The 12334-nt window shown below is 40.9% G+C and overlaps 1 protein-coding gene across 1 annotated transcript in view; it reads left to right on the forward strand.

The window, feature by feature from the left end:
- Window positions 1–12334, forward strand: part of PLEKHH1 (pleckstrin homology domain containing, family H (with MyTH4 domain) member 1) — a 45913-nt gene that overhangs the window by 14813 nt on the left and 18766 nt on the right. Inside the window, exons 6-13 of the mRNA XM_009320968.1 lie at window positions 2020–3029; window positions 5408–5486; window positions 6103–6191; window positions 6744–6894; window positions 7911–8050; window positions 8828–8938; window positions 10457–10543; window positions 11539–11700. Of these exons, the coding sequence (XP_009319243.1) occupies window positions 2020–3029; window positions 5408–5486; window positions 6103–6191; window positions 6744–6894; window positions 7911–8050; window positions 8828–8938; window positions 10457–10543; window positions 11539–11700 (1829 nt within the window). The remainder of the gene's footprint in view (window positions 1–2019; window positions 3030–5407; window positions 5487–6102; window positions 6192–6743; window positions 6895–7910; window positions 8051–8827; window positions 8939–10456; window positions 10544–11538; window positions 11701–12334) is intronic.

The raw sequence follows: 12334 nt of genomic DNA on the forward strand, positions 1-12334 counted from the left end.
CTCCACAGCAAGGGAATAGGGCAAAATTCCTTCTAAATCCCACCACGTTTCTAGCTAAATACTTTATGACTGCATTTTTCTCATCCCCTCTGGCTCTGGCTGTTTACAAGAAGAGAATGGCTGGTAAGCTGCGTTAATAATCTGGTATTAAGTGTTCCCTGGATCCCAACTCTCTGGGCAGTAAACAGCTCTGTCATCTCCTCTTATCCCCCACTAGTCCCCTCGCTAGTCCCCTACTGTGCCAGGCTGAATTCAGAGGCCTCTGCAGAGAGACAAATCTCTTCTTGCTTGCTATGCTAATAGTAACAGCTTCTTCTGCTTCATCTCCTGTCAAATCTAGGAAGCTGCAAAAATACCAATAATATTTAAAATTAATGGCCTCTTTTCAGTCCCCTCCTCAGGAGCAGGGGAAAATGTGTGCCAGGATTTGCATGTGCTAGTGTTATGTGTTAGGAATAGCTTTGTTAGCATTCAGTTCCTTGTGACTCGAGTGCCAAGGCCAGGCTCTCATGGTTGTCTTTTTCTCAGCTGTGTTTCCAAGAGCAGGTTTCATCCTCTCCACAATCAACAGTGATTTATTCTGCTGTTTGCCCTTCCCTCTGTTACTTTGTGTCTTCAGTTTGTTTCTACTTCCTTGTAAATACCATTAGTGGTTAAGCAATGCATGTAGAGTTTGATGTTCATGCAGCATTTTCAGCAATAGCTGTGCAGGGTCACACTCACCCGTATTTATGCAATTTCCAAAGCATCTTATGACTTGGTTCTTTTCAGTCAGGCAATATATAAATACCAAGGTCAATCAAAATCATAAAGTGCAGTAACATCCTCTGCCACTCCAAGTTTTATCCATACTTTCTCATACCCTAAAGCTGCTGTTCAGCAGAACCTGCAGGACTGAGGTAGTCTTTAGATCTAGTAATTATGGAAAGGAAGAAAGTAGAAGAGTTATAAAGTATAGGTACTAAATAGACAAAGAACAATGGAGGCAATCTAGGATCTATCTTTTATATCATCTTCTAATATAGCAATTGAAGGGGCAGAGGAAAAATGGACAAAGAAAAGGAAGTTTTTACAGCAAAAACATGTAAGTAACTGTTATAAAAACTTGATGACAAAAAGCACTGCTACCGTCATATAGCACAAAAAGATAGCAAAAAGCTCTAGGGAAATTCTTGAAAAGAGAGTAACCTCATTGATTGGTGTGATGGTTAAGAAGGTCTCCATACATATGCCGGAAGCCTCATCTAGCCCCTAGGAATGGGAGGAACCATACCAGCTTATTTGATGGCTTAAATCACTGTAGGTCCATTGAAGTCAAAAGCCACACTAAGCAGTGTTCTGGCCACTTAGGTGGTTTTTGACAAAGTATTGTGTGGATAGGTGCACTTCCTTCTCGTGGCTGTTTTAAGAGAAGAGATGTAATCGTGGATAGATAAGAGTAAAAACTGCTATACTGAGTTAGACTGAAAGCTTGCCTAGGCCAGTATCCTGTCTCCTGGTTGGCTGTGGATGTTTCAGGAAAGAGCATAGAAAATATTGCAAGTAGAGCTGTCCTTTTCTCCATGTACCCTTCTAGCTTCTGCTGTCAGTGTTTTAGGAAGCTCCTAGACCAGAACTTATGTCTAAACTGTTATTCGTACCACTGAAATTACTTTTTCTGGCCTATCTTTTGGACACTGCAGCATTCTATTACCTTTTTTGTTTGAAAAAAAAACAACCCTTCCTTCTGTAAATTTCAAACGCACTGCCTGATAATTTCATTAGGCACCCCTTAATTCCACTTTTGTAAGAAACAGCGATTAATAATTACCTATTCATCTTTTCTGTACTATTCCCAATTATAAATATATAGCACTTCTGTTATAGCTGTGCCCAGCCATCTCTTTTCCATTCTGTATAGTCCTAACCAGGCCAAGGTGCTATTGAAATACAACTGACGTGAGCAACTTACACTAGCAAGTAACATTTTAGACAGTAAAGTATTTGAATACCCTAACCATATGTTCTCCTCCATTGTAGATATGACCAGCATTCCTCCCTTTGAATCTCTCTGGAGCTGTAATTCTCGGAAGCCCAGAGCATCACAGGCCTCTTTTGCTGAGAAGATAGACCAGAAATCTGTGCTCCTTGCACCTGGTTTCAGACAGGTGTGTCAGACAGGACCTACCAAAGGTGTCCTTTCTACAGCAAACATAGTCCTTGCCAATGACACCTTTACTGAGGATGGAGAGGATAAATCTCTGCTTTCCCAGAGCACGCTGAAGCTCATGTCTGACCCATCAAGCTGGAATCTCTCAACAGAGAAAGATGTATTCCCAGCTGTAAGTTCTGAACACAGATTAGCGTGCTCTGATCCCACATCACTGGACCCTCCAGCTGAGGCCACAAGAATCCTTGAAGCTTTGACTTTCCAGTCGTCTTTGGAAGGAAACCATAGCGCTGTGAGCACCTTGCAACAAGTGGCTTTGGATGGCACTCGCTTCTCTGATGATCTGAGTGCCAGGTTCCGCTCCCACCGGCTGGACTCCTCTTCCTCAGGAGAAATAATAAGCATGCTTGAGGGCCATCTCCAAACTGCTGAGCCACCCCTGGTTGTGTCAACATCAGCTGTTACATCACATTCCTTCTGTCCAGGGAGGGAACGCGGCCTTGGCAGTAGTATGACCTTTCCAAAAATACGAACTCCCAATATGCCAAGAGACAGTATCCAACTAGCCAAGAGACATTACAGCCAACCACAGCCAGGGGCTAATTCTTTCCATCGTGTAATGAGCTTAGAGGCTAGCACCTTCCAGCCCATAACAGACTCTCCAGTCTGCCATGGGCAAGTGAAGGAGACAGACATTGATGATGATGGGGTACTGGAGAAGATGGAGACAGAATGTGGCCCAGTGAGGGAAGAAGCTGGAGCATGTGAGGAAATCAACCACTTATCTGCAGGGCAAAGAGAAGCTGTGAGTTCTGAGGCTGGCGTGCTTGACCCAGGAAGTAAACCTCCCACACCACCGCTGCACAGATTCCCATCGTGGGTAAGAAATGCAAGGACAACAGTCTGAGAAGTGCTGCTTATCTTTGAGTAGCGCCCAGTAGTTAGGCTACAACAGCTCTTGGTCTCAAGCAATTGTTTCCTGTGGACATCAGTCACGTTTCTGAACCACCTAGTCTGATAGTTCTAGATCATGGGGCATGCTGGTTCCACTGACAATTTTTTTGTTCTTTTCTCTTTATAAGGAAAAAAAAATCCATGGAAGAAAATAGTACTCAAGAAACATAGGAATAAAAATGAAAGTCAAGAGGTGCTGCATTGTGGTTTACCCTTATGGGTCATCAAAAGTTAATCCTTAGTTCTGTTGTCATGTGTTTAAGATAGAAAAGTGAGTCATAAATGCAAGTGAATGGGCCAGACCAGATAGTTTCAGGGTCAGAAAAAGCTGTGAATACTAGAATAGATACATGGATTAGATGTCAGCATTCCTATCTCATGGTATACTTCCGCTATCAGGAAACTTATGTGAAAACCATTGGTAAAGTGAATATACATGTCCTATTGCTTACTTCGCATGAGAGAGAAGTCTGTTATTGTCACTTTCAGTTACTTGTTAGTTCAGATGGTTGGATTGTTTGCTAATGTGTCAATCTAACTGATAAACTTGGTGGAAATCAATGTAGTATCAAAAGAGATAATGCCATTATTTTCAATTTGCTTTTTTAAAGGTATAGGCAAACAAGTGGTTTATTGAAGGTGCAAAATCAAGCACTCATTAATCCTCATGTTTTATAAGTTTTGTTTTTTTTTCTATGAAAACTTAACATTATTTGTGATCTTTGGCTGTGTCCTTTATGCTACCACTTTAAACCCCAGTATAATCACAACTGTTTTTCTAAAGGAATCTCTTTTTATTCAGTCCATAATATGGAACTGTGCTGGGAATGAAGCTGGATAGTGTCGTAAAAAACTGCAGTTTCCAAGATGTCTGATTACTTGCTGCAGAAGTCAGAAAGGTGTCTTGAACAGTGTACTCACTTGGAAGAAGGGAATTATGTCTCAGATTGACTACTATTCCTTTCTCTGTTCTAGAGTTCCCATGTAAGGTTCTTCTCATCCCTTAAGCTAAATTTTTCACAGGTGATCATCAGCTCCACACACACCTTCTGAATGTCTAACTTGAGTGTGGCAAGTAGATTTGATTAGAGAAGCACTGAGCACTTCTTTGCTGCAACTGTATTCAGTTGTTTTCATTACAAACAATGTTATATGATGCTAAATTCTCAAAAAGTTAGGTCTTGGACATCTTGAAATGGGTACTCCAAAGATATTGGATACTTCAGAACCTATGTCTGAGTTCCTCTTCTGGAAAATAGCAATAGCACCCATCATGTCCCTCCTAGGTATTTGTAAAATTTTTAATTAATGTTTATGAAGCATTGCAGTACTATAGTCAGGAACACCACAGGAAAAATCCATTATTTTGTCTTCAGACCAGAGTCAAGTAAGTGTATCCAAGAAGGGCAAATTTAACAATATCAAACACTAAAGCATCAATAGAATATTAAATAGCAGCTTAATCGGTAAGACATGTCCGTTATGTGCCTTGAATAGGAAGTGTCTGGGAAAAAAATGCACGTGATATTTTGTTAGACTAAATCACAATGCATATACATACAGAAAATACTCATTCTGTAATTTCTTTTTTTGGTGTACTTGACTTTGTAGTCTTAGGTATTTTCATGTATATGTATTATGCGTGTTATCTGATAGTGATTGGTTGTATGCTTTAAGAAGCAGCGAGAGGATTCCTAGCTTTGATTTTTATCCATTTTAGACTGGTTGATGTCTTAGTCATAACACTGCATTTAGTTACAGGTTTGGGTTCTCCCCTTGGAATTTTTATCAATTTGTGAACCACTTGGAGGTCCTTTGAACTGAAAGATTCATATGTTGTTATAACTGAGATACAGGCTTACTGAGATCATTCCAGGCATTTCTTTCATTCCCTTATCAGAGAATGGGAATCCTTTGCAGGTGGTGACTCAATACATTTTCCTGGTTTAGGGCTGTTCTTGATTCATTTTAATGCATTGTTCATAAAGTGGAAAAAAACGTTTTTTCCAAGCTGTGATATAGTCATTTATTGATAATTGCATGTATGTGTTCCAGTCTGTGGATATCATCTCTGTAGCATTTACAAACCAAGTCTGTTGTGATTCAGGGAATTGCACAAAGATGCACATTTCCACTAATGGTCATTCACCCAACATCTGGTGGAATAGAGCAATCTTTCTTAGAGGGCCCCTCCTTCCTGCCCAAAGGTGTGACTGTGATGTGATTCTGTGACACAAGAGCGTTTCATTTTGCAGGAATCATGTTTTTGACTGACCATTGCTGTTAATGGTATTATTGTTCCAGGAGAGTCGAATCTATGCTGTGGCCAAGTCTGGCATGAGGTTGTCTGAAGTGGCCATGGTGAATGATACTTCCAGCTGCTGTAAGTTCTAAATAAGATCCATCCTTAGAGGGAGTTTACAGTGACAGTGTGGGACCTGAGCTTCTGGCTGTTCACATTTCTTCATTGCCTTGCCTGTTTTCAAAGGAAATTTGATTTTGCAGATAGCCATGATAAAGAAAGGAAGGGAGGAGGATACATCTGATCTCAAGGATGGTTGGTGCTGGGCTGTTTGAGCCCCTACATTCGGTTACTTCTGCAGGGACTCCATTATCTCCTTCATCACTCTCACTGACACTGTTCTACCTCTGCGTGTCTGTGACCTGCTTTTACCATCACCTTCCCCTGTTATGGCTTTTACGTGTTTGGACATGGTGCACTGGATTGCCATTGTACCATAGGGAGCACAGGGTGGGAAGAAGTCTTACAGGCTAAATGGAGGGAGCATTGCAGGTGTCTCTGGGAGTTGTATGTAATTAATAACACATCCCCTGGCCTTTCTCAGGCCAAACTGTCCAGGATGGCAGTCCACCATTATTTGATGTTCCAAGAGGCTACATAGGTTCTTACACGCATACATATACCTCTCCATTAAAACCTCCTCCTCTTCACCAGTTTGTATTATTTGCTCTCTTGCTCTCCCTCTGAATTTTCCCAGTTTCCAATTTCTCACGTTCAACTTCTGGGCCATTTACCTGTCTCATCTACAGAAATGTCACAGTGCCAGTCTACACTACGCTGAAGGGGGTAAGGATTTACCTTACTTTTCCTCTTACGCAAAGCATGGTCCAGGGCTGCCAGTAATTTGAGAGAGAACGGAATGAAGCTGTGCAGTGAAGGAAAGAAAATTAGAGAATGCCGGGAAGTATTTGACACCAAAAGAATGCAGAAGGAGTAGCAGATGATAAATGTATTTAGGAATACAGAATATTGCAGCAAGTTTTGGTCCAGGAAGCTGCAGTGTGCACTATGAGGCTGTAGAAACCTAGAGGGTGACAGTGGATGTAGCTTAGAGAATGAAATGGAAGAGGGCTCTTGAGAGCTTATGGGGAAGCACAGGGCTTGTGGAACAGTAGGAGGGTGTAAACAGAGGAGACCCAAACAGATCAGTCTAGAGAGTCCAGCTTGGAATTTCTCAGACTACAAAGGGAGGAAATGAGGAGCCCTGGGACAGTAGCGGGTGGGCAAGGCAGTATGAAAATGAAGGGCCTCCACTGATTGCTATGTCTCCTTATTGAGTAGGGATTGTACTGGGGAAACTCCTCCCTCACACGCTGACCATACAGGTCTGTTTTCCAGAAAGCCACACAGATCAGCAACGTGCCTTTCTTAGATGAATCTTCAGGCTCTGATGATGACTGTGGCTCCCATGCTAGCTTCAGGACTTCTACTGCTGGATCCGAGAACAGGAAAGCTAGCATGCCAGGCAGCCCTCGTGCAGTGAAGAGAGGTAAAGTGGGAGTATTGCTACTGAGCAGCTTGAACTCTGTCCTCATGGGTGAGGCAAGATGTCCTGAACAGCATCATCAGTGACAGGCAAATGCTGAGCCTTGGTGATACTAATAAGGAGTTCTCCCAGAATGTGTGCAGACATCAACAGCTACTCAATAGAAACCTGTCATCTTAGATGGGTTTTTACCTCTGGTAAATTTCCATCCAGGCAATTGCTAAGCTAAGACTGTGGGAAGGATTGATGTCCCAAATTCATCACGTATCCAGTGGAGCCATCCATACCTTTTCTGTGACTTTTCCTTGTAAGCAAGCTAGTACTGACACATTAAAGAAAATGTTTTTTGTCTCTGTCACTGGCTGATAACTTCTTGACCAGTAAGCAAATCTTTCCTATTTTTGAGAGGCATCAGGTAATTTGGGTCCTGGCTAGGACAACTTTTCCTGACTGCTGGGAAGGTTGAACTGGATCCTTGAGTGGAATTTTCATTACAATTGCTAGTCAACAAAATAGAATTCCATTTCATGTAGCCTTAACTTCTATTGTGGTGCATTGGCTGATGTGTCTGTGCATTGCTGTGGACCAGTGGTGGAAGATTCACAGAAAGCAAAGCCCCATTGCTGGTAAGGGAGTCTTTTCTTTAGTTTGAATGAGAGGGGCTTGAGGCTTTATAATGGATGTTTCCAAGCTGAAAACAGCATGTCTGTCCTTTAGATAACAAGTCTGTTGACTTTTTTTTTATTATTATTTTTTAATCTCTGTTTATTCAGCAACAAATTTATTTCACTGTCAGTATCCAAAACTCACTCTCACTACTTGTCTTCCTAGGGGAAAAAACACCAAAACAGGTCTCAGAAGTTTAGTTAGTGGGTTTGAGTTTCCAAAGTCTGATCTGATTTATTCTTCTTGAACAAAAAAGTCTTAATGGTGAACTTAAAAACTTTTTCAGAGTGTGCAGTATTCAGTGCATGCTTCTGTCTAGCCATGATTCTCATTCTTTCCTTTATTTTGAACAGGTGTATCTATGTCCTCACTGAGCTCTGAGAGTGACTATGCCATCCCTCCTGATGCCTACTCCTTGGATGGTGACTACTCAGAGCCAGAACATAAGCTACAGCGAACATCTTCCTATTCCACTGATGGTGGAATCTGCACTGTAAGTCCTGCTACCTCACAGTTGTGAAGGGATACAAACAGACTCTTGGCCTTGAAAGAGAAAAAGCATAACTACAATATATTGAGTTATCCCCTGCAAAGTGATGCTCTAACAGACTGGGCTGTTGGTCCAGCTGGTTTGTATCAAAAGACACTATCTGATGCTTCAGAAGGAGGTGCAACTTCTGTTACGTGGTTAGATAAAAGTATAAGCATCAAGCTCTGTTCTTTCCTGATAACCTGTACTGGTTTCCTGTAGTTATATTCTACTTTAAAGATGGCCTTACACTGCTGTGACAAAACAAGTTTGGAAATTCAGAGGAAGGAAGGAAGGAGAAAGGATAGAATATTTTGGCCTAGAAAAAAAACTCAAACATGGGCAGCATTAAATTCTGTACTCTTGAATGTAAGAGATCAAGCAGACAAAGGAACAGGAGTCTAATCATGGCTTAGAGCCAGCCTTCACTTTTATTTGGAAATCACTGCTATGGTAGGAAGACAAATAAGTTTTCAGTGCATCAAACAATCAGTGAAATGATCTTCAAATGCCTTCTTTACTAAAACAACACAATGTGGTATTTGCAGCTACACAGATAGTCTAGGACTCTCTCCAAGTTGAGCAGAGAGCACTGACCTTGGATGGCTGCTACTCCCATCTGGCAGAGTGAAGTGGAAAAAGATGGAGAAGCAGCAAATATCTGAGCTTGACTTCAGCACTCTTTCATTTGTATTTTGAGAGGTGCAAGGTAACCTCTCCCTCTTGCTCTTTACCCTCCAGGAACCCATGGAGAAATCAGGTTACTTGCTGAAAATGGGCAGCCAGGTGAAGATGTGGAAGAGACGATGGTTTGTTCTAAGAAACAGACAAATCATGTACTACAAGTCTCCGGTGAGTCACTGGGATACACTTACTCCTGTGTGGAGGCACAGGGGAAGGCTGTCTGCAGAACCGGTTCCAGGCTGATACCACTGGCAGAGTGGGAAGCCATGGGCAAGCTTCCCCAAAATGTCCTGCCAAAGAGCTTTGTCTGACCCACAGGTTCAACCGTGGGTCTTTGCTTAGGCAGGGAAGCTCCTTGTGGTGACAGTTTCCAGGAGATGAAAGGTTGTTCACAAGGTCAGAAGCTTGACACCTATTGGTTAACTTCGTACAGATGATGAAAAGCAGAAGGCATACCATGGCCCAGCTTTGGTCATGTTTAAAATGAAAATAAAGGAAAAATAAATTACAATACCAGGAGGGTGCAGATATGTACCCATCAGTCAGAATACAGGGCTCTGAGGAAAACTACAACTTTCAGGGGGAAGAAAGCTGGATTCTTTCATTTTTCACCCTCCCACATTGACATGGAAGTATTAGAAAACTAGGGTAAAATTGAAAACAAGCTTTCATACAAAATGCTGTCTTACACTGATCAATGAAACAATATTGAGAGAATATGTTTGTGCATTCAGACCTTTCCAAATACTTTTTATAGCTCACAACTGTTTCAAATGAAGTTACATTCTTTTAAAAATTCTAGCAGTATGCACTCAAATTTTGTATATACAATAAAATACATTTATTGTTGGCTTTCATTATTCTGCTGTACTTTGCTACATTACAGAGAATTATATTTAGGGATATTGACCTTCCATATTTTTTTTCTTCTGGAGACAGCAATTTCCTCCATACCTGCATAATTACACAGTATTTCTGTGTATGTACACATCTTTGCTTACAAGTCAGGAATATTGAGAAGATTTATTTTCAACTTCTTTATTTTTTCAGTTGTCATATTCTGACAAGACTAAAATACACCTTAGGGCACAATGCATCTTTATTTCTGATACTAGGTTTATCCATCAGAATTCACAAGCAAATTATACATATATATATTATATACATACATATATCTCTCTAAAAATAATGTCATAAATATGCAGAACTTAGACTGTTGGTTGGAAGGGACTTCTGGAAGACGCTAGTCCAACTGACACATTGAAGAGGGACTGTCACCAGCTGTAGATCAAACCACCCATGGCTTTGTCTAGCTGAATCTTGAAAACTTCCAAAGGTGGAAATTCAACTACTATCAGGGTACCCATTTGGTGTTGTATTGCCTTCCCAGTGAGAAAGGGTTTGGTGTTTTGGTTTTTTTTCCTAATGTGCAATCTGAACTTCATAAGACAGCATTTGTCACCATCACCCTTGTTATATAGTCTGCCACTACTGAGGAGACTTTTGCTTCATCATTGCAATGTGATCACACTGTCTCATATTCAACCTGGCAACCTTCAGCTGTCCTTTCCAGCTCATGAATGCAGACTCCAACCTGCACATGCATATTATGCTGTGTTTAAGTACCCTGAGACCCATCTGAGTTTTTTTTCCTACTGAAGAAGTTGTTTGCTTTTCTTTCCTCAGAGTGACGTTATCCGCAAACCACAAGGGCAGATGGAGCTGAATTCCTCGTGCCAAATTGTCAGAGGTGAAGGGTCCCAAACATTCCAGGTAAGCATTGCTTTTTCATCCTGCAGGTAACCTCATGCTCGGTGGCTGGGTGAGAGAGCACTTATTTCAGGCTGAATGGTACCGTATGTCTCAATTGATATGAGCTAACTTTATCTGTCCCCTGTGTTTCCTGGCACAAGCCAGGCAGTTTAATAAATAATGGGGAAAGAGCTAAATTGTAACCCAAAGACAGCTTTTTGAAACTGAAATAAATTCTCCTTTATTTTTGTTTTGTTTTACACCACAGCACTTTCCTTTTTTGCAGTTAGGACTGAGAGCTTGAAATCTGTGGGGAAAAATGGTTCTTATAACAATTAAAACCAGACAGTACCTAGGATCTCCTCTTTCTGAAAGAGTCCTCTCACAAGATCTCCAGCCTGACTTTACATGTCGTGAGGATCTGAAGAAACATCTGCAGTGTTGGATCCCTATTAGAATTCGACTTCCAAAGGATTAGAAGTTAGCCCATCACTGGGTTCAGTTTTAAGTCATTATTGTTAGAGGACTTCATTATAAAGGCGGCATTAAAGTTTCTTTCATAGTCTGACTGAAAGGCACATGGCCTGACCTGTGAGCTACCTTCTGCCCTTATGGAACTGAAGTTGCTAAGGCTTAATACTATTAAATTCGTAGCATCTTTCCTCTCAAAGAGTCACAAGCTATTGAAGGCAGAATGCAATACAAGTGAAGGCAGCAAAAAAACCCATTTATGTTTTAAAATGAAAAAGTAGCAGCAGCACTGAGAAACAAGAAAGGATGAGAGGGGAGACAAAGCCACGATATCCAACAGAAACAACAAGAGAGCTCATGAGAATTTGATTCATCCGAGTTCAGTTCTTTCACTTAGGCTTTGAGGGTTAGCACCTTTTTTCTTACCCAAAAATAATCCCTCCTGAACCACCAAAAAAAATCTGTATGGGATAATGAAACTCAGCAGCTGAGGAAAAGATTTGTAGGTGTGCAGATTTATACTTACTCCCTCCTTTTCCTTCCAGCTCATGACAGAAAAGAGAACCTACTTCCTGACAGCAGACTCTCCCAACATCCTGGAGGAATGGATTCATGTCCTACAGAGTATCCTGAGAGTGCAAGTGACTAGTCCTGTTGGTGTTCCTCATAATGATGCTAAACCTACTGTGAAAGGTTGGCTCACCAAGGTAAAATACTATTTCTTACTTTACTCAGTTTAGCTCAGTATTGACAGTGTACCATCTTCTTGGTTTGCACAGTAAATGTCAGCAAGAAATTAGTATTTTAATACTCCCTAGAAGAGTGGGGAAAGAAAGAAAAGTGGCAGTAGATTTCTGTATTTCAGACAGAGGAACATTTGTATAAATGATAAGGAACAGGACAAACAAGGCTACTGAGAGATACTGACTTTGTCAAATAGTAAGTAATAACAAATATTTAGCTTATGTATGCTTTTCTTCAACAGAATTCACAGCATGTCATAATAAAAATAACCAACAGGAAACACTGTTAAATGTCACATTTAATTGATCTTAATTTGGTGATATATGAGAGTTTCAAAGAAATGGCTCATATGGTTCTAGGTTAGCATTTATTTCCATCATAACAGACTGCATGCGCATTAGTACAAAGTACAATGGCTGAAAATTCTTATGCTTTATGCCATTTCCATAGATTAGTTTTGCATACCAAGTTACTATGATTTTTTTTAATATAATTCTGGTCAGCATCTAAAGATGACTAAAGACACCTGCATCTGACGCTTGTTCATCTGCAATAGGAAACAGCTCCCTAGACTATATGTGGACCGGTCTTTTCCTG

The sequence above is a fragment of the Pygoscelis adeliae genome, unplaced genomic scaffold, assembly GCF_000699105.1.
Source record: "Pygoscelis adeliae isolate BGI_AS28 unplaced genomic scaffold, ASM69910v1 Scaffold3, whole genome shotgun sequence".
Lineage (NCBI taxonomy): Eukaryota > Metazoa > Chordata > Aves > Sphenisciformes > Spheniscidae > Pygoscelis > Pygoscelis adeliae.